The following is a 25,324-nucleotide window of genomic DNA, read 5'->3' on the forward strand; positions in this document are numbered from 1 at the left end:
GCGAAAAAAAATAATTTATTTGTCGCGACTAATAAATTGGTCGCCAAAGCAGGAAAACAATACACCTGTAATATTTAGCGAATTCATAATCAAAATAGGACGAATTCATAATCAAAACAGGTCTTATTATAAAATTTCTATATCCAAGTTTCAACACATAACTCAGCAGCAGCAACATTGATTCCAAAAACAAGGAACAATTCACAAAACCCTATTCTAATCCCCAAAAAATAAAAAACAATTCATTCCAACAAAAATTTAACATAATTAGCATCAATTTCAAAAAAAAAAAAGAACATCTGGTGTTAACAAAGTTGAGTATTGTTGAGTATTGTTGTTTTTTTTTAGGATTTATTTCATTTAATCCCTGCACTCAAAATGTGCAAGAATCATGAATATACTAATCAGAACAACAAACCCAATTGCAATTAGAGCAAAAGGAAGCTGCCATTACTGTGAATCCAAATTTGATTCAATTAGAAAATCCAATTCAACCCAAATACAACAGTTCCCAATTTTAAGGAGATTACACAATAATTAATTTTAAAGTCACTTACCAACAGATCCTGAGTTTGGTCAGTTGATATCAACGGTGGAACTTCCTCCTCCTTAGGCTCAGGCTCAGTCTCCTGTTGTGTATCTACCAATGTTTCTTTATCTTCAGCTTCTTCAACTTCTTGTTGTTCACTTTCTTCAAGGCAGCTTGCACAGGTTCTTCACTTGTCTCCTCATACTCCTATATTGTTGTTAACAACCGAATCAACACAAATTTTCCACAAATAAACAATGTCAATACCCTGCTCATTCTGACATCAACATTCAACTTACACAAAATTTACAAATCAACCATACAAACTAGGCCTCATTTTAACACAAATACTTTGGACTAGGAAGGACAAGCAAAAAAAATATTACAAATTGGTCAATAACATATTGTAAACAACTGTGCTTCATGATACCCACATCCATGGTAGCAAACAAAAAATTCCGAACACATGTGCCGGCACTTGAAATATTGGAACATTATATGTTGTGATGTAGTTTTATGTAAAAATAAAGTAAAACTAACAGAATTACATTACATAGTGCTTGAACTAACAATTTGCCAACAAATTCTACCAGTTGATGTCTGAACATTGAAATATCATAGGAAATCAAACCTAAATGCTCCAGTTTATTTTGCAAGTTTATTATTAATTTGGGTCACTCTAATCTAAGATCTTAACAAAACATGAAATAGTTCATATTCATCTAATGCAAGGTGGATATACAAGAGACCGACACATTTTAAAATAATGAAGACCTTGACAAAGCTAACATATAAAAGTCAAGTTGACTACGTTTTGGTCACATAAATCAATGAATTATATAAAAAAAATAAAAAATAAAAATAAAAATCAAACAAAATATTTTCAAGGATCATAGAAATCTAAGTTTGGCTTAGGCAGTTAGGAAACCAATCACATATCAATAAAGAATCACCATGAAGATTGATAAAAAATTATAACTCGGCAACTAACATTAGTAAGATAAAATAAAAAAATAAAAAATAAAAAAGCCCCATTTGCTAGAGCTAAAATGGTTCCAACTTTCAAGACAAATTGATTTCCTTTACTCTTATTTCTCAAAGAATCAATATATGAAAAGACCTAGAAGACACTAAACATTCAAAATAAACTTTCTATTTTCAGATTATGAAAATTGAAAACAAAACCAAGTTGAGTATCAAACCTTCCTTCATTTATGGAATTTTAAGATATACACCAAGTAATAATTTATTCCCATGGTATGTAGGGGGTTGCATTAACATGTTTAGACTTTAGATAGCGCCAGGAAAAGTTTGATGATCTATTCTGACATTTTCACATTGTCATTTAGTTATATATAACAACCCTTAAAAGAATAACAAAAAATAAAGTGAGAAATATAAAATGCACCTAAAAGAGAGGGCCAAAATGAAAGTGATGACTGGAACAAGATTGGTCATGGCAGTAGCAAAGGTTGTTAAGGTTAAAACCATACTACCCATGTCAGATTACCGTAATTGCTTTATTAGAGAATAAATGCAGCTTACCCAAGTAATCCACAAAGAAATGCTTGGCAAGCTGCTACCCATGTCAGCTTTGACATGCTTTTCCTGTAATAAAAAAATTCAAATAACTGTCAAAATGAAATTTTAAATCAATCCATTACCCACCCATATATATATATATATATATATGAATTGTAGATAATCTCAACACCTATATTTGTCCTCTTATTATATTTTTCTTCCCTAGACCACTGATATTTCCTATTCTTGAGATGAATTGTCAAGGAGCCCAGAGAAATAGGAATATGACTAAACTACTTTCTCACCCAAAAAATTAAACCAAACAAACAATTTTTCAAGAACACATGATATCAAAATTTTCCTGCTTCATCATCATTAAATAGGCCAATGTACAATAGAATTTATTACTCTAAATATTGTCTCACATATACTGTAATTTAGTTGACAGTATGTAAAGACCAAAAGCTAAGCTCATGAGCTTCCTGATTTACAAAATCATTACTTCACTCAGGTATGCATAAGAAATAAAAGAAGGTTCTAGCCATATCTTTACATATTGATAAATCTATTCCAACATATTGATAAAAAAATAATTACCCTAACCAGGACAACAAATCTGTGTATTATCATGATGCAGGAAATTTGAATAAGGAAAATAGGAGGACACAGACTTCTGTATGGCCTAAACAAAGATTATGTACAAGCCTGAGTGCAGACCCTAATAAATAACCATCTTCCTCTCCCAAACAAAGTGTTCACCTACATCCAAGTGACAACAGGAGACCATATGTTTTCCTCAGTGTCTAAAGTAGAGAAATGTGAGTATAGAAGCGATCAGAGCATAAGAACCCAAGAAGTAACAGTGACGCAGGGGATTTTGAAATAGAATAAGACCTAGAGATCACAAGAGATGTAAACCAGATAAAATTATTCAAGTTATGAATAAAAAACAAAGAAGCAATGACAAGTGGACGAGTAATAGCCATTCACAAATTATTATAAGAAAGACTGCACGCAAATCTGTAGGAATTAAAATAAGAAAATAGAAAGATAAAAGCTTAGTTTCCATATCTTCTATTCATTACCAGTTAAACAACAAAGTTCATGTCCCTTATAGATTTTTTTGAAGTTGCAGACCGAGGGATTTACAAACTAAATCAAGATTCAATCTGAATCACAGAATCTGATTACTGCTCCATGCACAAATCATCAACTTGATCAACAATATGAAGTACATTACTAAACTTTACAACATAAAGGATCGTAACTTCTGTATATTATATAGTTTACTGACTAACCTTGTGTGACTGGATAATCCCATACAGGCTGTCCAGTTCATTGATTTGAGTGACTGCTGAGACTAATATTTCAATGTGGTGTGGAAGCTGGCAACAAAAGAAGGGAATGAGAATGTAATTCAGGTTCAGTTGTTTGTTGAATCAGTTAGCGTCAGTTTGTTCTAGTCTGGTCTGGTGTGATGATGCAAACTCAATTTCCAAATTAAACTACTAATCCAGTCTAGTTGTAGGGTATTGGTGGCTCCAACACTGCTTTGAACCCCCACCCCCACCACACCACACCACTTACAAAAAGCAATAGAGGAGGTTATTTGGTGGTCTCACCACATTGCTACTATGGTTCAAAAAACTAACAAAAATAAAAGTGATAGGGTTCAACTATTTATTTTAAACTAACAAAAATCCCAAGTTAGAGTGCCACATGCCAAATCAATTAATGAGGATTCATCCATTCTGTGCTAAAAAACACAATTTAGGACAGACAAATCAATTAGGTTGGATAACTTGTTATAGTTTCCATGGAGAGCAAAGCTAGACGAGCAAGTGACAGAAAGGCAAAGTTGAAGGTACCAGCTCTTAGGTTTTGCTGGCATAGAGGCTGCATTCCTTCCACTACACTCCTAAATGTGAAGTCATACCTTTGTTTACCCAGAATAAGTGACATTCGGAACTTTGATCGCCAGTGTCATTAAGTCTAACCTTTTAAACCTTTATTAACACTTAAGATGAGAACAAGTGTAGTTTTCATTTTTTTTCCAACTCTTTCTTGTTCTCCATGGATATATATATATATATATACACACTTCTCCAATTGTGCTCAAGTCAAAATTTTTTTTTTACAAAATCAAAACCTCATCATACTTGACCATAGAATAGAGAAACAACAGATATCAAACACTACTCATGAATAGAAACACCAGGAAAAAAAAATTGTAAATGCAAGAATGTGAATTAGATCAAACAAAATCCTTTTCATGGACACATCCAAATGGGTCTGAAATAGTAACAGACAATACCATGCCAAAACAATAAAAATTACACCAATAAACTATTTGAATCAATGAAAAGTTGAATAATTATCATATAGTCATAAATGAAATGCTTTGCAAAAAACATCACAAGTTGATCAAACCTGCATCAGGAACACATGTAGCTAAGGATGAGAATTTGGGTCAACTATATCAGGAACCATTAGGTATGTTAACCTCAAAGTGTTTTTACGCAGCTTTTTTGGTCAAATCTATCATCCTAGCACGCAGGAAATTCAGAAAGGCAGCAAAGATGAGATGTTTTGAAGCAAATTCACACAGGATGATGTGAAAATTCTTAAATGAAGAAACTGTATAGACACATTTTAACCTCTTTGGGGTTAATGATCTATTTTCAATGAATTCATATTTAAGTTCTAAACCTGTTTGCTTCCAACAAGAAAGAAATTTGACTGAAAAATTTAAAATTCTGAAATACTGATGACAAATTGAGTAAAATGATATCAGTGAACTAGTTTTCAGAGGTTACTTCATATTAGGAAGATCAACGAGCAATTGTAGGGCACCAGAATCCCCACAGGCCTCCCATGTTACAGCTCGAACTTCTCCATCAGATGGTTGCTTCTCTCTATCAGAACTAACAAGCTTCAAAGAAAAAACAAAAAAATTGATTAGGATTCAACAACAAAGAAATTAAATAACTAAAGCAAACAAATTATAAAAGTAACTAATAAGAACCCCTTTATCAAAGAAATGTTCACATCCAACCAACTGAATACAAGAAATTACTGAGACACAACTGAATACAAAAAGCAAAAGGCAACATAAACATTCAACCATAGATGAGAATAGGTACTGCTTAAGAAGCCATACACACCTCTTGCAGCAATGATGAAACTTGATAAATTTCATCTTCCTGCTTGGCTATTGTCCTCAAGGTAGTTAAGAAATCTTCAGGGAAAACAAGCTTTTTTACGTGAGAAGGCATCTTGCGCTGCCCACACCAACTATAGTTGCGAAATTGATCAGTGGTGCATTTATCATTGCTTTCTTTTTGTGGTGAGGATGGTGGAAAAAAAACCATGATCCAGCAAGCTTCTAGGTAAAAGACACCTCAGTTCAGCCTTCTGCAAAAACAATCAAGTTTCTTAATGAAGCAAATATTCATATGTACAAACAGATATATACCCATAATATGTTGGTGCATTAACATACTCATATACAAAACTTGCTTCACTTTACTATAGGAATGAAAATAATCCTCAAAAAGGCATATATTATTGAAAAAATTACAAAATAAAAATACAGAGAATAAGTTAAGATTGTTTAAACAGCTGACCTGTGCTTCAAGAAGCTGCACTTTGGATTCAGAAAAGGGGACACTCTGAATAGCCTGTAAAGGATAATGAACCTGTAGATCATTTATGTCAATAAGATTTAAATCAACTAATTATAAGTCAAAAATAAAGTAACAGTTTACACAAATAAATAAATAAATAATACATCTGAGATATAAATAAATAAATAAATAAGTCAAAAATCCTTCTGATCTCCGTAGCAAATTAGAACAAACCCATCAAACTTTTCAGTGTTTTAATCAGAAAAAAAGGGGTAGCAAATTAGAACAAACCCATCAAACTTTTCAATGTTTTAATCAGAAAAAAATAAAAAAAAAATGCAAAATTTACAGTACCTTTTGGGAAAAACACAACAGATTTGTTCTTTTGAAGAAGCTTTCTATCAAAACCACCTTCATATTTCTAGTATTATTTTCTATCATTCTTTCTTATGAACTAAACAGAAAATCATATACATATATAGAAGAGTAAGAGCATATATGTATATGTTACCAAGTGAAGTTCCATCAAAGCCATAGAGCTCATTCATTATCGTCGACTTCCCTACCCTAGGCAGTCCGATCACCCCAATCACCGTGAAATCAGTATTATCCGTCAGAAACTATAATCAATCTCAAATTTCTCAGATTTTTACAGAAATATAAAACCCTAGAATTGGAAAGAGAACTATTAGTCTCTGAAGTAACCTAGCCAGTCTCTATACATTCAGATGAGTTGAGAGAGAGAGAGAGAGAGAGAGAGAGAGAGAGAGAGAGAGAGAGAGATTACGGGAAGGATGCGATCGGTGTGGAAGTTCCAGGAATCAGAAATTAGGTTGAGAGAAGCGACAGAGGGGAGAGAGAAAGAGTCGGATGTATTGGGTTCACTGTGTAGATCGTCGGATGGTAGGGTAAAGAGAGAGAGAGAGAGAGAGAGAAAGAGTCTATGCGTTGTGTTGTTGGGTTTGTTTGTTGGGTCTGTCAAGAAATTAGGGCAAAATCTAAAGAAAATGGGCCTGAGGTAGTGAGGCGTAAGGAAAAATTGAAAAAAAAAAAATATATATATATATTTTTTGCCCCTCCATCTTTCAAATTTTGCCCCAAATTTTTGGCGACCAAACTCTCAAATTAGTCGCAAAAACAAGTTATTTCGCCGACAAATTATTTTAGTCGCCAAATCTCAATCAACGGCGACTAAAATATTAGTCGCTAAAAGTAGTAATTTGGCAACTACTTTTTTTTGGTTGCTGAAAATAAATTTTTCGCGACCAAATTTTTGGTCGCCAAAAAAGATGTGACCTTCCGCGACCAAATTTGTAGTTAGTTGGCAAAAGTATACCACTTTCTGCGACCAACATATTTTTTGGTCGCCAAAATATAACCTTCTGCGACCAATAATATTTGGTCGCCAAAAACAATGATCATTCGCGACTAATTAATATTTGGTCGCCAAATGTCATTTTTTTGCGACCAAAATTTTTTTGGTCGGCAAAAGTGGTCGCAAAATGTGTAAATTCTTGTAGTGATTACATTTGTGAATCAAAATATGATAAATGCAAATGTGATTAGAATATAAAAATAAAAATCACTAAAAATAACAAAACACAAAAAATAAAAACTCTTTCTCTCTCTATAAAAATATATTGTTAATCCGTAGGATAAATATTTATATCATTAAAGAGACTTCACTTCACATGAGAATTATACAATCACTAAGCCAAATGCACTAGCATATAAACAAAATTCACTAAACATAAGAAACACAAAAACTATATTTAAAAACTTAAAACCAACCCTTAAAACTTAGAACTTAAAACTAAAAACTTAGAAGGATTAGATTTACAATCCAACCCTTCATTCCACTACAGGAATAGCAAGAAGAGGAACAGCTTTCTTCAAAGTAACTCCAAACTGTTCTTCCATATCCAACTCCTCCGACCTCATCTCCTCCGGCAACTTCCAATCAAACGCCTGAACCATCGACCCCACCATCAAATGCACCATCCTCGTCGCCAATGGCATCCCGGGACAAATCCTCCGACCAGCACCAAACGGAATATACTCAAAATCCCTTCCTTTATAATCCACCCCACAATCCAAAAACCGCTCAGGCATAAACGAAGTTGGATTGTCCCAATACTCGGGGTCTCTCCCAATACCCCACGCATTGACGAGGACTTGGGTGTCTTTGGGGATGGTGAAGCCGAGGAGTTCGACGTCGTTGCGTGCTTTGTAAGGCAAGAGGAGGGGGGCTGCAGGGTGGAGTCGCATTGTTTCTTTGGCGATTGCTTGGAGGTATGGAAGAGAATGGACGTCGGATTCTTTGAGGGGGTTGGTTTGTTGGGTTCCGATTGTTTGGAGGAGTTCTTGTCGGCATTTTTGAAGGAGGGATGGGTTTCGGAGGAGTTCTGCCATTGCCCATTCTGTTGTTATTGCAGATGTATCGCTTCCGGCGATGAATAAGTCCTGTCATGCAATTTTGGAACGAGTAAGAACAATGATGGAGCTAGGAGGTGGGGAGGGCGACCACTGTACCCTCAAAAAAAATATCATAATTATACTAAAAAATTTAAAATAATTAAAAATTAAAAGGATTTACATTCTCAAACATATTTTCGCACTCCCATAATAATAATCTTAGAAAACATCTTCGATCCTTCACATTTCTTCCATCAAATTTAAATTTAATGAAAAAATGTTAAAAAATTATCTCTATTTCTTTTGTGTAATGTTCATCAAAGCAAGAGATAGTCAAATTATTATTATTATTATTATTATTATTATTTTTTTTATCAGATTGAGAACTTATTAAATTCTTCATGAAATTTGAATTAGATAGTAATTTTAAAAGTTGAAACATTAGAAACGATTTTTTTTCCATTAAATTTAATGAAAAGGTAAATTTGAGGAAAAATTTAAAAAAAAAAATGATGAAAGATTTGCAGTAATTAAAATTTTACAAAAAATTATTATTTTTTTTTAAAATTCACTCAATCCAAAAATATTTTAAAAAATTAAAATAAATATAAAAAATTAGTATATATATTTTTTGCATTTATCAAATTATTTTTACGATTCAAACCTATGTGTGTTTGTGGAACCCACCACATATCCAAACTATTCATTTTTTAGATCATAACATGCAACAATGTTAGTTTATTACATTTATTTTCAAAAAACTAAATACTGTAACTTTGAAATAATATTTATCTTTTTTTTATTTATTTATATAAATGTCAAATTATAGATGATTGATATAATTTTATTTTTTATTTTTTATGAATAATCTAGACATTATAGTATACTAGTGGTTGGCATACGCGGTGCGTGTGCAATTCAAATAAATGAATATAAAATAAAATATTTATTATATATTGTGTACTAGTTAAGTAGTAAGAGTCTTATTCATTTGACATAGATAAGTCTAAGATTGAAGTCCCTTCCTCTTATGTATCTATTTTTTTTATTTTATTTTAAATAAAAAAATAGATACATGACAACATAAGAAACCAAGATTACAAAACATTATAAAACGTGTTCACTTTATATACGGGATAAATAATATGTGCGGTTCATATGATTGATGCGAGACCCATGGTGGTCCCATGGGTTCAAAGAAGGTCTAGTCCACAAGCTTGCACACTATTTTTATATTTTTTCACAAATATTTACTTTTTTAATTTATTTAAAAAAAATGGTTTAAAATATAAATATTTATTTATAAATCTCTTTTCATTTACTTATGTTTTATTCAGTTCAAATTATTTTTTTATGTTCTAATAAGTTCAATGGGTGACATGGTTACCAAATTATTCCTAATAATAATAGGATAAAATGCTCATTAATATTTACATTGATAGTACGAATGTTTCATGATGTGAACATTTATACTGTCAAATTTATTTAATGTGAATGTTCACATCATAGAACATTCAAAATAGTCCAAAATAGTGCACACCAAGTTACTAAGGGTTCAAAAATATTTGTAAAGGTAATATTATTCATAAAATACTTTAAATATGATAATTATGATTTGATAGATCAAATATCTAAAATAATAAGATTTATTGAAATACACGAATATTATATGAACTAATTGAAATACAAATATTTAAAATAGGATTTTCTAATAAATTTTCCTTTAAAATACTAGAAAATTTTAATATATATATATATATATATAAAAGAGCACCCCCCCAAAAAAAACTCAAAACAATTTGAAAAAACAAACTAAAACATATTTTTGTTCCTAATTTGTTATGAAAATGTAGGATATTACACTTTGTTTGGATGAAGGAATTTGGTGAGAAAATAAAATAAATGATAAGAATAGAAACCTTTTCACTTCCTTGGATGATTAAATATGTGAGAAATAATGAGAGATTGTGAGAAAAGAATTCTTACCAAATCTATGTTTTGTTTCTCATCAAAAGTGGTGAGAAATGAATTGAGTTTAATGATAATTTTTTAAAATACCAAAATTATTCTTATAAAAAAAATATAATTTATTAATATCAAAAGTTATTTTGATAAAATAAAACACAATATTTTTAATCTTTTCTCTTATTTACTCTATTCAAAAAAATAAATAAATGAAAAATCACAATTTTTTCTCTTTTATTAATCTAAACATAAAAAAAAAAAAATTATAACCATTTATTTTCTTCTCATATTTAAGTGAGAAACACAATCATTCCTTTTTCCACCTCCACAACCGACCACTGGTTTAGTTACATGCAGTATCTGGAGTTTGTTCCGCAGAAAAATCAATTTTGAAGCGATCGTCAACGTACTGATTCAATCAATCTATATTTGTCTTGTAATATGTGATGTGACTGTCGGTGAGACTAATGCATGAGTGAATAAAAGACATCCTTGCATGTTTCATCGTTCTTACCTCAAACAAAAGGCATCTTCTGTCCAGTGGTGTTTGTGACTATGACAATCAACATTCAATAATTGGTGGGTTATAAATAATGGGACTTGTTTTGGTTGAGATAAGGTTATGTATTTTTTTTAAATATTAAATTTAAGTAAAAATTTAAATAATTTATTTTTTTGATATCAAGTATTTTAATGGAGTTGTTTATCAAATCACTAGTTGACTGAGTGAACGACTGAGCAAATATCTAGCTGATCCATCGGCCAATGTAAGTTTTTCATAATTTTTTACAAAAAGGTAATCATTCGGAAGCATCTTGGTGATGAAAATATAAAGGTTATGAACAGTGAAATGATGAAAAATGTAAACATCCTTAATTTAGTGAGATTTTTGATATTTTCAATTTGATACTCATTTGATAAAATTAGTGAAGCAAAAAAATATTTTTTTTATCAAATTTAAATTTAATGATCCATTTGATGAATCATGGAAAATGGTCTAAGTATGTGTTGTTGAAGTCCATTGGTGTGGTAACAAAGGGAGAGAGAGAGAGAGAAACAGCAAACCATGATATTTTTGCAGAGTATATATCCATAAGCATAATCAATAGGTCCTGTTTGGCTATGAAAAAATAAAATAAGGACACTTTAGTTTCAAAATCTAATTTAGTTTGTCATGTGCCAATCACATGACATGTTTCTATCCAAGTTTCGAATGATGTACTAACGGAATTGGTTAAGTGTCACAAGATATAAGTTTTAAACTAAAGGAAGCAAAGTGAAAACGATCATAGTTCAAGAAGATTTATTATAATTTATCAAAAAAAAATAAAAAAAATGCACAAATAATTTTCAAAAACAAACTCAAATGTATTTTTATTGCTAATTTGCTATGAAAATGCAGGACGTTACACTTTATTTGGATGGAAGAGTTTGACGAGAAAAGAAAAAAAAATAGTGATAAGTAAGTGAGAAATGATAAGAGATATGTTTTGGTTTCTCACCAAGAATAGTAAAAAAGAAATTAAGTTTAATGAATTTTTTTTTTAAAATATCAAAATTATCTTTATAAAAAAACGTAGGGACACTTTTTTATAAATCCCTTTTCGTCTATTTATGTTCCATTTAGTTCATATTATTTCTTATGTTCCAATAAGTTCTATAGATGAAATAGTTATCAAAATACGCTTAACAATATTCACATTTATAGTGTGAATGTTTCGTGATACGAATGTTCACACCATCAATGTGAATATTCACATCATCAATATAAATGTTCACACTATCAATATGAATGATAACATGTCAATGTGAACATTCTCACGTCAATATGAATATTTACATCACCAAATTACTAAACGTTCAAAAAATATTTATAAGGGTAGAAATGTCCAAAAATATCTTAAATATGAGAATTAGGATTTGGTAGATCAAATATTTAAATAATAGGACTTATTAGAATATAAGAATATCTTGTGTACTAATTGAGATACAAACATTTGAAAAAAGATTTTCTAATAAATTTTTCAAAAACATAACTTATTAATATAAAAAGTTATTTTGATAAAATAAAACACAACACCTTTTTTCCCTCCCTCTTATATACTTTATCTAAAAAAAAAATATGTAGGAGAAATAATATTTTTCTTCTTTTTTAATCATCAAACCTAATAATAAGAAATTATGATCATTTCTTTTCTTTCCACCTCTAAGTGAGAAACACCATTCCGCGTGTTGGTTTGAATTTTTTTAGATTAGATTTTTTAAAAATTGAGTTTTTTTATTTTTCGTATTTTTTTATTTTTAGTGAATATTTTTTAAATTTTAAGTATTTTTTTTCACTTTTTTAGATGTATCTACAAAAAGTAAAAAATTTGTGAAAAAATATTTTAAAAAATTAATAAATATATAAAAATACGAAAAATGTATTGAATTCTTGTATTTTTTTTTATATTTTTGATATTTAGTGAATTTTTAAAAGATTTTTTCACAAAAATTATATTTTTTTATGTGTATTTATGTTAAGTGTATTTAAAAATTAAAAAAATTACTTAAATTATTAAGAAAATTCAATAAAAAAATACAAAAAATTAAAAAAATAAAATTTTTTAAAAGTATTTTTGAAAAATAAAAAAGAAGCAGAGTGATTATTTCTTTTTCCCATACCCACGCAGACTGTCAGAGAAAGATGTAAAATATAGTACTTTCCCGTCCCAAAATATTAATCCCTTATTTCATTTTTCATTGTCTCAAAATATTAGTCCCTCTTTATAAATCAAAGTACAAAATAATATAAATTTTTTATTTTGCCATTCTTTTAAATTAATAAACAATTTAAAAAGTATAATTATGACACTGATATTCTCAAAAAATGTTCTATCAAAAGGGTAATTTTGAAAAATTAATTTTTTTTCAAATCCAATAAATGTACTACCAAAAAAAGTAAAATTCTAAAAAGGATCAATATTTTGGGACGGAAGGAGTAGTTAAAATCATACCAGAATCAATGGCTTGATAGTTTCACGATTGAAATCCGACCCATCTTCTTCACACTGATCAAGCAACACATCCAAGAAATCCCTATTCGTCTCCCCACTCTTCTCTCCCATATCCAATCCCTCTCGCTCTCTCACCCTCTTATCAATCACTTCATCAAAAATCTCATGCAATCTCACATACGCAGGCCTAATATGCCTCTTCACCCCCTGCAAATCGAACCGCTTCATCACCGGAAAATAGTCCGACAAGTTCACCTTTCCAGCATCCTCCATAATCCTCCAAACCAAGTCCTTAAACTCCTGAGCCTTCTCAAACTCCGAGTCCACCATATCGCAAGAAAAAATGGTGCTCGAGATCAAATTCAGAGTCGTAGCGAAGGAAACCCGGCCAATATCCACCGGAGAGCCCGAATCAGCGTGTTTTGAGATGTGGGCAACGAGTTCTTTGGCCTTTTGATGGCGGAGGTGTTGGAGTGAATCGAGAGATTGGGAATTGAACATCTGGGTAACGCAGATGCGGCGGCGGAGGCGCCAGCGGTGGTCGCCGGAGACCCAGGCGAGGGTGAAGTTGGGGTTGGGTTGGGAGGTGACGACGTCGGGGACGGTGCGGTCGGAGAAGGTTTGGTCGTGGTGGTGGAGGATGAGTTTGGCGGTGGAGGGGGAGGAGGCGACGACGGTGGTGGCGGAGCCGAGGCGGAGGGTGAAGAGGGGGCCGTGGAGGGTGGAGAGGGTAGTGAGGGAGAGGTGGGGTTGGCGGCCGAGGTGGTGGAGGGAGCCTATTATGGGGAGACCGGTGGGACCTGGTGGGAGGTTTGGGGGAGGAGTCCGGCGGCGATGGAGTGGTTTGATGATGGTGGTGGTGATGAACCAGATGAGTGTGATGGTGCAGAGGAGAGTTGCGAGTTCCATTGCTCTCTCTCGCTCCTGGAAATCTGATCTAAGATTTCAAATAAGAGCTTGGTTTGGCATGCGGATTGCGATATAGATAAAAGTCGGGGGTAATGAAATTTTTTTTATGAAAATGATGATAAAAGATTTATGATAATTAGATTATCTTAATTAGTGTGTGGTATTTTATTTTGAGTGTAATTTAAGGGTGACAAAATTTTCATGATTATTTTCATGAAAGATTTTTCATGATACCTAGCATTGTTGTGCGCTAAAATAGTCTACGTTATTTTAGTTAGATAAGATTAAACATCATATTTAATAGGGCAAATTTCACTACCAGTCCGTATAGTTTGGGGCTCGTATCACTTTACTCCTTAACTTTTCAATTGTGACACATTTGATCTTGAATTTGAAATCTTGTTTCAAATAAGGACAATTGAACAAACCATTATTTAATTTCAAGGCTAAAATTGTCAATTTGAAAAAATATAAATTAATTTGACAAAAATAAATGTCAAAAAAATATTTTAAAAATTTTAAAAATTATTTCTATCCATCAAAGATAAAATTATATAAAATTACATGATTAATTTTTAAAAATTAATTTGACATGATCATCATTCAAATACATAATAAAAATTAATTTGGTAAAAAAAATAAATGTCTAAAAGATTTATCAATTTTATCTTTAGTAGGTATAGTTTTTAAAAATTCAAAAATAATTTTTTGACATTTATTTTTGTCAAATTAATTTATATTTTATCAAATTGACGAATTTGCCCTTGAAAAATCTAATCACTGTGTTTGGTTTGAGTTTTCTGGATTAAGTTTTTTGAAAACTGAATTTTTTGATTTTCGTATTTTTTTGTTTTTAGTGAATATTTTTAAAATTTTAAATATTTTTTTTTACTTTTTTAGATGCACCTTACTTAGATGCGTCTAAAAAGTAAAAAAATTGTGAAAAAATATTTTAACAAATTAAGAAATACATAAAATACAAAAAATGTACTAAATTCTTGTATTTTTTTTTTGTATTTTTGGTATTTAGTGAATTTTTAAAAGATTTTTTTTAAAATATTGAAAAATCAGGGTCAAATGTGTTACAATTGAAAAGTTAAGGACCAAAGTGACACAAACCCCAAACTATAGGGACCGTTAGTGTAATTCATCCTATTTAATATATAATTATTTTATTTTTTTTTATAAAATTTAAAAAAGTTAAATAGTCTATTCTAAATGAGATTTTTTAGCCTAACGTTAAAATAGTCAAATAATCAAAAAGTCAACCTACATTAGCGTGATTTTTGAGCAATGATGTGCATTTAAATAAATTACTATACATTTTATATAATATTTATTTGATAAATGTTCGTTTGAGATATAAGTTAGTTTTTTTGGCTATTTTAATCTAAGTTAAAATATCTTATTTGGAATGAGTTTTTTGACTTTTGTGAAAGTAAAAATAAAATGATTATAGTTTGAACATAATATTTTATCTTATTGATTTTTAAATTTATTTTATCTTTTTATAACTAAAATAGCTAAAAAAATCTTTCAACTCTTTATGCCAAACAAGGGATAAGTAATTTGAGGGGAGTCTCACATTTATTTATTTATTTATTGTTTTTTGGGTTAATGATAAGGATTGTTCGGATGAACTTATGGTCTCATTTGGGAGTTAGCTATTTTAATTTTTGGTTATTTTAATAGGTTAATTTTTTTTATATTTTGAAAGATGGTTAGATTTTTTTTTAATTAGATGTGACATTTGTGAGAGAAAAAATGAAATGATTATGAATTTGATGTGATATTTTATCTTATTGACTATTTAAATTTATTTTATTTTATTTTTATGAATTTTAGCAAAAAGAAAAAAAAAATCTAAAACCTAACTTGCTAAATAGGGTCATGTGCTTATTACCTAATTTCCACTCCAATTCGGTGGCCCATTTGTTTTCAGAGATAGAATGAGGGGATACATAGTGAGGGAATTAATAGTGAGAGGATGGTTAATGAGGGGGATTGATAGTGAGGGGATTAAGTAAAATTGTGTTTTTTTTCATGATAGTTGGTGTAGGGATTGTTAAATTATTTTTATATAAAATAATAAAACAAATAAAAAAATATAAAAACATTAAACATTAATGTTTTTTAAAAAATGCCCAACATGTAAAAAATAAAAAAAAAATAATAAATTTAAAAAATAGAAAAAAATAAAACAAATAAAACAATGATTTGTACTTAACAAAAATACGAAATATTAAACATTAATGTTCAAAAAAAAAATAAAAATGCCAACGTGTAAAAAATAAAATAAAAACTAAAAAAATTAAAAAAAAAAGGTTCAACAGACTATTTTTTAATACCAAGTGCTGGAGGCTCATCCGAATCCCTTCTCCAAGGGGATTCATAATCTGAAGGCGATTACGAATCCTCTCTCTATCTCCTAAAATAAATACAAAAATAGTAGGTCTCACTTCACTATCAATCCCAATCCACTCTCTATAACCCTAAACAAATGGGGCTTGAAAGACAAGCCAACCTACCAACCAACCAACCGTTTAGTGCTATTTTGGCAATAGGGTTATAAGTTGTGTCTAGCCGAGAACGCCAATGCCAGACGCCAGCGTTTTTCGACAAAATTGATTTGGGATTGTGATTATAAGCAACTACATGAAATTACGATACTACCCTCATTGTTGTCTAGGGTTACATATTGCAATAGGGCTTACACAGATTGGAAAGAGGACGCTGCTTGGTTACTGCTCCTCTTTTGCCGCTGTGACATTACTGTGATTTCTTCGCCTCGCCAAACCAACGTCTCACCCATTGGCCCTCCGTAACGCCTTCGACGACACTCTTCCACGTCGGCTTCGTTGTCGGTGTCTGCGCAGAATTAGGTACGCCTTCACCTTCAGTTGCGAATTTGATATCCTTTGGAGAGTGAACCCAAATTTTTTATTTTTTTGTGGATTTTCACCCAAATACGGCTTGTTCTCCATGAAATTGTGCTGATTTGCTTGAATCTTGCTTGTTTCCCTTCGATTAGTCCACCGTGTTTGTGTTTCATGTTTAGGGATTTCACTGGTTCACACGGCTACCTCCCTGTTTTCCACATGTCAGTTTCAATTAACGAAAACTTTAGAGAACTCATATTTTTTCTTGGTTGGTATTTTATTTGATTTTTCTCATGAAATATAGTTACAAAAGAGATTATTTCTTTTTTTTAAAATTTTTTTATGCTTAAATCATGTATTAGACTTAGGTAAGAAAATAGGTAAGAACTATTCTTGCAAGGATTTTCATATTTTAATAACATGCAAGGGACAAGATCAAACCTAGTACTGTGGCAACTTCTCTCACTCTAATTAGGAATGCCTGTATGAGGAAGTTCTTAATGAAGACACTTTGGTGTGCATCAATTTTTTTTTTTTGTTCATATGTGATATGTAACTTTCTAATTCCTTATGAAAGCAAAATCAACTTACCCAAACTTCCTTTATTATTTTAAATATTTAAGAATATTTTGAATTCAATTCTAAAGGGGTGTTCAATTATGGCGTATTAAATCATTTGCATTTACTCACACAATATAAGCTCATTCTTGGCAAGGGTAACCAGTTCTCCACTGAAACATTAACTACAATTGGTATATAAAGCAACTCAACAAATGATCAACTCTTCGTAACCAATTAACATAAAGGTGCACATAATTTAGACTTTTTAATGATCAACAAATGCTCCAAAAGCAACTCAATTACAACACATATTGAATTCTCACTTTAAAACATATATGTACACATGGTTACATTCTGACTATGCTTTTGATAGTACTCAAAATGTGTAACTGTGTTTTACGAAGTATGCTTAGGGTACAGTCTTGGTTATTCGTGCACCCTAATTGTCGAACCATAATACTGTACATACATGAAAGAAGTAGCATGGAAGAAAGTTCTGTCATTAAACTTCTTTCATGTGAGACCAACATTTACAGTTCTTTGTTAATAACATTTACGCATTTGTTAATGCAAACAATAGAAATGGCATTGTTGATGTCAACTGCCACTTCTTCATGGCCACGAAGGATGTGTCCATGTGGCTTTGGACAATGCCTCGTAAAGATTTCGAGATCTAGCAAAACCCAGGTCGTGCATACTACGTTTGCCCGTGTTGAACGGTGCGCATCACATCTCTTTCATACATATAGTTGTCACGTACTTCGCCTTGTGTGTTTATAGCCCAACTTGTACCGTCTAACAATTGCAATTGTGTTCTGGCAACGCCGTGTTCCGTGGGTTGGTTGGTGTGATGAGTTTCACAGCGAAAGTGTTGCTAATGACCACCCACTGATTGCAGTCGATATTGGGTTACGTGCAGACGTTGTTCGCATAGATCAGAGCCTCCATGCCCTTAGGATAGTCGTCAGTGTGTTGTGCGTTGTAGTTGTTATCTTGATGTTTCGTATATGATGTATTTAAAAAAATACGGTGGTCTATACTTATCAATTTCGTTGACTAGGGTATTGTAACCTAACTTATGTGTTGCTCCAAGCTGCCTTGAACTTGCAATCAATTTATGTGGACTACTGTTTTGGTTTAACTGCATATGCTTTATATAATTTATTTTTCCAGCCATTGTGCATTCCTATGTACTCTATGTTTCTGCTTGCTACTTTTTCTTTAAACTATAATTGTCAAACAGTGCTTGTGCGATGACATCCACTCGTACTTCACCCTGTACTCCGTCAAGAACTCGCGGGACCAGTGTCGCACCAACCCAACAAGAACCGGTACACAAATGCACCTGGGATAGCGACAACACAAAACTTTTTCTGCAACTGGTCATAGCTGAGATGGGGGACGGTAATCGCCAACTGTGCTCCTTGTCAATGAGTGGATATAAGAAACTTGCCAATAAGTTCCTGGACAAAACCGGCCTGCTACATTCTACCAAACAGATGAAAAAGAAATACAACAACTTGAAGAAAGATTGGATTGCTTGGAAAAGTTGCAGGATTCTAGCCAAGGCTTCACAGGGATTGGGTATGACCACACATCGGGATTGTTCACAGCCCCAGACCACTGGTGGGCAAAAATGCAAACGGTATGTACTAATGAATTTGTAGTAGAAAAATATATGTGTTGTGTAGTTAATCACATCACTGTTTTGATTACTTGTTATACATTTATTGCCACAAATGAACCATCGATGTGCAAAGTTCAAGATAAAGCCACTGGAGCCCTTAGATCTTATGGAAAGAGTGTTTGCAGGCGTAGCTGCAACGGGAAAACATGTGTGGATGCCATCTGAAATCCGCAACACTGATGCAATCGGTGACAATACTGCAACTCTTGACAGCGACATGGGCCCTCTCAGTAGTGGCACACCACCACCTGACGTGCCAGATCGTGTCGGCGAGAATGTGATGGACTGTTCGCTGTTTGATGATGCTCCTCTCCATTCCACAGCTGACAGGTCAGCCAATGCCAAACGTCACAAGTGGGCAGCCTCTGGTACTGTGGCAAGCAGCATGGACAACCTTGTTAAGGCCGTTAGTAAACAAAATAGGGAACTAAAAATAAAACAATACGTTGTTATAGGAAAGGGCGAAAACATTGTCGGAGATTGTCTTGCCATGCTATTCTCATTTGCTTGCTCGCTTATGGATTCACCCGATAACCACCACCTAATTATGGGCCTCTCCTTGGATTACATTGTGAATTGGCTGAAAGAGAAACGTGTAATCATCCACCAACCTATTGTGGTGGAGCGGAGTCGTGGCGTTCGTTTATTTGGACAGGACGGTGTCGTCGATATGGACCAAGCACTGGGACAGCAACAACTTTATTTTCGAACCGCTTTTGCATTTCTTGTTTTCTCCTATTTGATTTTTAGTACGGGTTTGGTTTAACCTTTTTTTAGTTTTGAATTTTTTGGTTTATTGTACTGTTACTGTAATGTTTGTTGGACAAAAACTATTAGGATTGTGTCGTATTTTCTGCGTACATGTGTTTGGACCATATTTGGGTTGTTTAGTTCTATTTGCCAAGTTTCCACATATTATTATTATTTTTTCGTGCTGTTTTGTTTTGTTGGGATTATATTGTCATGCATATGACTGTTGGTTTCAGGCTTAGGATAGAAGGCCAGTGTATGGGCTTGTCAATTTTTGTTTGTGCAAATCACTTCCCAGGTTGCATGTGACAAGGTACAAAATTTGGATGTGTATGAATGGAGTCATGTCCTGTGTGAATTGCACATTGGTGGGAAATGTACACCTATTAGTACTTTAATCACATGCACACAGTAGTTGGCAAAAAAAAAAAAAATAATAATGAAGCAAGTGGTCTATATATTGTAGCTCAGGCAGGAGGCAATTGGTGTATACATGTTTCACCATTAACTTACAGGTTGGTTTGTTACCAAGTGTAAGAATTCGCCACATATTTGGCCTAGTTGAAGACCAATTAATAGCTCTCAAGAACATCACCCCGGGGACATGTGAGTATGGTGGCACACGTCAAGTGTAGAGTTAAATTGTATTTTTTTATTCACTTTTGGGCAAAGCATCTCGAAATATATATATATATATATTTTTTTTGTACACAATTTATTTTTTTTTATTCACATTGTTGGTGTGCAATAGCAATGGATCCGCATGAGGGTAGTTTCGCAAGTGTCGTACGAAATGGGGAAATTAATGCTTGGATTCGAGAGACAATTGGGGAGATGAAAATGACGACGTCGATGATATGGCTCAAAGTTGCCGGCGTTACGAATAAGTACGTGTATGTGGATAGGACTCCGTTTCATACATCTACATTGACTGGTAGATTATGGATCGAGGAGATGCTTACAGGTCGACAAGAAGCATTTTAGCGAAAGTTTAGGATGCCAAGGGACATGTTCATAGCACTGTGTAACACATTAGTTACTGATTTTGGCCTCCAATTGCCACAGCGCCTGTATGGGTTGGACATATTTGAGAGTGTCGACATGTTCATATTCATGTTGCATGGGTTTCGTAGTTGGGATATTGAAGACCGTTTCTAACACTCAAGTGAAACTGTGTGGCGTCATGTTATGTGCGTGCTAAAAGCAATGAAGGAATTTACCAAAGCACACTGTTGACCGATTCGGTTGGAAAGCTGCAGCAGACATCCATACTTGGACTCGTAACGGAAATATTTTCCATTCAGGGTGAGTGTCCAAAAATCTGGCATTTTTGTGAAACTGCATGTAGTAAACTATTTTCATAAATTATGGAATTGCTGCCCATGCATTTGCAGGACTGTATTGGCGCGCTAGATGGGACACACGTCGAGGCAAATCTAAAGTTGCAGGAGGCGTCACCATATTTTGGCCGAAAAGGACGACACACGCAGAACATCCTTGCAGTTTGTGATTTTGACTTATGTTTTACATTTATCTTGTGTGGGTGGGAGGGTAGTATGCACGATAGCCGAGTTTTTAACGAAGTAACACAAGACCTGGAAAAACAATTCCCATACCCAAAGGAAGGTTAGATATAATGGTGGTAGGCAATGTTGTTGGATTACATTTTTTTTTCATTGTTAACTAACGTTACTAATACAAACAAAGTGTATGATACACATGGAAGTATTATCTCGTCGATGCTGGGTACAAAAACCAGAAAGGCTTTCTTGCCCCGTTCAAGGGCTGTTGGTACCACCAGGAACAGTTTCGTGTGGGTGGACGAGCAAAAAATGCAAACGAAGTTTTTAACACGGTCCACTTATCGTTACAGAGTGCAATAGAACGTACGTTCGGAGTATGGAAAGCGCGATGGGGTTTTTTACATAACATGCCTCGGTATGATTTTGGGAAAGTGCAGGTGCCATTGGTGGGGGCTTCAATGGCACTACATAATTTTATACGCCGCAATTCAAACGATGATGAAGTGTTCAACAAGGTGGCCAACGTAGAAATTTTATTTTCAACGACATGCCCAATGTAGCGGGTGTGGGTGACAACGATGAAGGTGACCCGGAGGGCGATGATGACATAGAAATGAACGAATTTAGAAAATCCATTAGGAATGTGTTGGTACGTAATCGACGTGAGCTCGGGTTGTAATTGCACTTGTAGTATGCAATGTAGGGAAATGATATTATTGTGTAGCAATAGTGTAGTACGATAACATTATGTATTGGTGAATACAAATGACGTCCCATGCATGAAAAAAAAAATATGGAAACAAAAAAGATTAAATTTTTTTTTAAATTTTTTTAACAATAAAACTGTATAGTTTAAGCAAATTTTTTTTTACTGTTATATTTTTTATTGAGAACATTCAAATGCCAAATTAAAATAGGAAAAAAAAAATTGAAATTCAAAGTAACTTTGCAGTTTTAAATTAACAAATGTGAAAAATTTAGAAATGGTTTTGTTTCTACAAACTAATAATTTGGTTTCAGTAAGCTAACGCATCAAAAAGAGGTGTTAACGTTAATAGTCAAATAGAATTGGTGTAGGATCATGCAGCGAAATGTATACATTGGGTGAGGGCATTTTGGTAATTTTACAGTTATACACCATGATATGACAACTTAAAAAAATATTATCCAAAAAAGCCAAAAATTAACTTTTTACCAACTTCCCAAGTGACTTTATGAAAAAACCAAAAAGCTTGTTTAAAAGCCAAAAAACAACTTTTTACCACCTTCTCAAAACAGGCCTTAGGCGCGAGTCCAGATCCTCGGCCGCACTTCCCTGCGACCCTCCCTGCCCCACTCGCCAAAACGACGTTGTTTTGACAAATTGACGTCGTTTTGTTTTTTGTTTTGTTTTCCCCAAAATTTGAGTTTTTCGTTTTTCATTTTTTTTTTCTTTTCACTTTCATCTTCGTCTCTGTTTAGCCCTAACAGAGAAGAGAGGCGCAATTGGACAAAGAGAGAGAGAGAGAGGGACAGAGAGACAATCGGCGAAGATGGAGAGACGATTTGCGAAGACGGAGAGAGAAAGGAACTGAGAGAGATGTTGGAGGGATGCGACGGTGAAGGACAAAGGATGGTGGAGGGACGTGAGTTTGACGGCGACGTGACGGCGGCAAGGCAACATTATAGGCATGACGAGGTCCATTTCAGTCTCTGTTTCATTTCTCCGCCGCTATATGCATATATATATGTATATATAATTGTTTTATATAGTTGTTCTATTTCTTTTTTATGAAATGGGTATTTTTGAAATGGGTTTGATGATATGCTGAAAACTCATTTAAGGGTGTTAATTATATTTAGAAAGGGTGTTAATTTAAACCCCCTACTCAATGCTTATCTGTTTCTGAAGCTAAAGTTCTATTTTTTTCCCTATATAAAACATTTAGTAATACTATACCAACAAAATTATTTTACAAATTGATATGGCAATGGGTTGTTCCTATCATTTAAATCTGTTGTTATGACATCACACCTCATTTTGTTTAGTTTAAAGCCTTTGATAAATTGACAAAAAAATCCAGTATGTTCAAGTTAATTAGGCTAATTCATTTCTTTAAACGGTCTATAAAACTAAAATTTTGAAACTTTACCTTATATAGGTCAATGCTACATCTTTCAGCATGTTAAATTTGACCCATAGACTAAGTCAGTGTTGTTGCCTATTCCTAAGCTTGTTGCCAAGGCATGACCATGGCCATCAAAATGAAATCAAGCCAACATTTGGTCACAAAATATTAGGTTTTTTTTTCCAAACCCATGTCCATGCATCATTAGAAAGTTGGTATATTTTGATAGATTGCTGATGTAATTAAACGAGAAACACAGAGGTACTTTATTAAATTAGAAACACAGACGTAGAAAATTAAACACTGTCATACCTGTCCAAATAAATCCAAGTAATACAACCAAGTAATAAATCCAAGTAATGTAGATTGTTTTCTATATTGTTATATTTATTTGGTATATACGAAGTTGTCATAGTGAATTGTTTTTAGGTATACAAATTGTTTCATTGCACCTATAAATTGAATTGTAGGTAATGGAAGAAAATAATGTTGTTGATGAGTTGGCCAATTATGGTTGGAAGCCGAAATTAGGCATGTCATTTGACTTTGAACAAGTTGCGTATGAGTTTTACAATACCTATGGCGGAAGGGTGGGCTTTAGTATTAAGAAGGCGTACGCACACAAGAACAAATAGACTAAGGAAATAATTTCACGGACTTTTGTATGTTACAAAGAGGGAACTCGGGGTATTGACAAGTGAGATCCACTAGTAAAATTTCCGAGACAAGAGGTAAGATGTGGTTGTGGTGCCCGATTTAGTATCAAGTTAGATAGAAATTTAGGAAAATATGTTGCAATTGATTTTGTTGAACATCATAATCATGACTTAAGAGTGCACTCATATGTTGCCATCCCAAAGAAAAATATATACCGCCCAACCAATTGAAGTAGAATTGGTTTCAGAATTTGGAATTCCTTGTAGGTCTGCTTATAAGCTATTTGGTAGGGAATCTGGTGGAAGAACATCACTTGGCTTCACAAAATTGGACCAAAAAAATTACTTGAGATCAAAGAGACAAAAAGATTTGGAATATGGAGAAGTTGGTAGTGTGTTGAAGTATTTTCGTAAGAAAACTATGGAAAATCCATCATTTTATTATGCAATCCAATTAGATTGTGAAGAATAGATAAGTAATATATTTTGGGCCGATGCTCAAATGATTATGGACTATGCTCAATTTGGTGATGTATTTACCTTTGACACTATTTACAAATTAAATAACGAGCATAGACCTTTTGGAACCTTTATTGGATTTAATCATTATCGAGAAATAGTTATATTCGGTGTAACATTGATGTATGATGAGACAGCCAAATCATTTACATGGTTGTTTTAGATTTTTTTGGAGGCAATGTCAAACAAAGCTCCGAAAACTATTTTCACAGATCAAGATACTGTGATGGCTAAGGCCATTCCAATTGTCATGCCTAATACAAATCACCGCGTTTGCACATGGCATTTGATGCAAAATGCTGTCAAGCATGTAAGTTCTTTTTTGAAGATGTAGCAGTGAAGGGAGTATTTTGAAAATTTATGCATGACATTGATGACGAAGAAGAATTTAGAATACAATGGGACCAAATGCTTGATAGGTATAATGCACGCAACAATCATTGGTTGGAGCAGACTTTTGTTGTGAAGGAGAAATGAAGATGGCCATATATTATGAATTCTTGGGTAGCTGGAATGAGTATTACTCAACTAAGTGAATCTTTCAATGCATTTTTGAAGGATTATCTCAATTGTGATCATAACTTGATGGAATTTTTCATTCATTTTGAGAGGGTGCTCTATGAGAAGAGGTATAAAGAATTAGAAGCCAAGTATAATTTGTCCCAAAAGTTGTCAAG

The 25,324-nt window shown here is 33.0% G+C and overlaps 2 protein-coding genes across 8 annotated transcripts; both read right to left on the bottom strand.

Annotated features, from left to right (window-relative positions):
• Nucleotides 1–458: 458 nt before the first annotated feature.
• Nucleotides 459–6,605, bottom strand: LOC145802928 (uncharacterized). 7 transcript variants are annotated; one of them, XR_014344718.1, is made up of 7 exons: nucleotides 6,191–6,454; nucleotides 5,680–5,751; nucleotides 5,218–5,467; nucleotides 4,870–4,985; nucleotides 3,352–3,438; nucleotides 2,075–2,137; nucleotides 459–736 (listed from the first exon to the last, which is right to left on the bottom strand). XR_014344718.1 is itself a non-coding variant. In XM_082895817.1 (7 exons), the coding sequence occupies exons 4-7, from the start codon at nucleotides 5,422–5,424 to the stop codon at nucleotides 694–696; spliced, it is 429 nt and encodes a 142-aa protein (XP_082751943.1). In that variant the 5' UTR covers nucleotides 5,425–5,467; nucleotides 5,680–5,751; nucleotides 6,191–6,246; nucleotides 6,467–6,605; the 3' UTR covers nucleotides 459–693. The 7 variants fall into 7 exon arrangements, 6 of the variants coding, with proteins under 6 accessions (XP_082751943.1, XP_082751941.1, XP_082751940.1 ...); XM_082895817.1 differs by lacking the exon at nucleotides 3,352–3,438 and adding an exon at nucleotides 6,467–6,605 and having other exon boundaries at nucleotides 6,191–6,246; XM_082895815.1 differs by lacking the exon at nucleotides 3,352–3,438 and adding an exon at nucleotides 6,467–6,605 and having other exon boundaries at nucleotides 6,191–6,299.
• A 712-nt stretch (nucleotides 6,606–7,317) lies between these two features.
• Nucleotides 7,318–14,022, bottom strand: LOC114262315 (geraniol 8-hydroxylase). Its single transcript, XM_028202675.2, has 2 exons — nucleotides 13,056–14,022; nucleotides 7,318–8,142 (listed from the first exon to the last, which is right to left on the bottom strand). The coding sequence occupies exons 1-2, from the start codon at nucleotides 13,962–13,964 to the stop codon at nucleotides 7,531–7,533; spliced, it is 1,521 nt and encodes a 506-aa protein (XP_028058476.2). The 5' UTR covers nucleotides 13,965–14,022; the 3' UTR covers nucleotides 7,318–7,530.
• Nucleotides 14,023–25,324: the final 11,302 nt, after the last annotated feature.

The sequence above is a fragment of the Camellia sinensis genome, chromosome 11 (assembly GCF_055761805.1).
Source record: "Camellia sinensis isolate YWXY chromosome 11, ASM5576180v1, whole genome shotgun sequence".
NCBI classification, from domain to species: domain Eukaryota; kingdom Viridiplantae; phylum Streptophyta; class Magnoliopsida; order Ericales; family Theaceae; genus Camellia; species Camellia sinensis.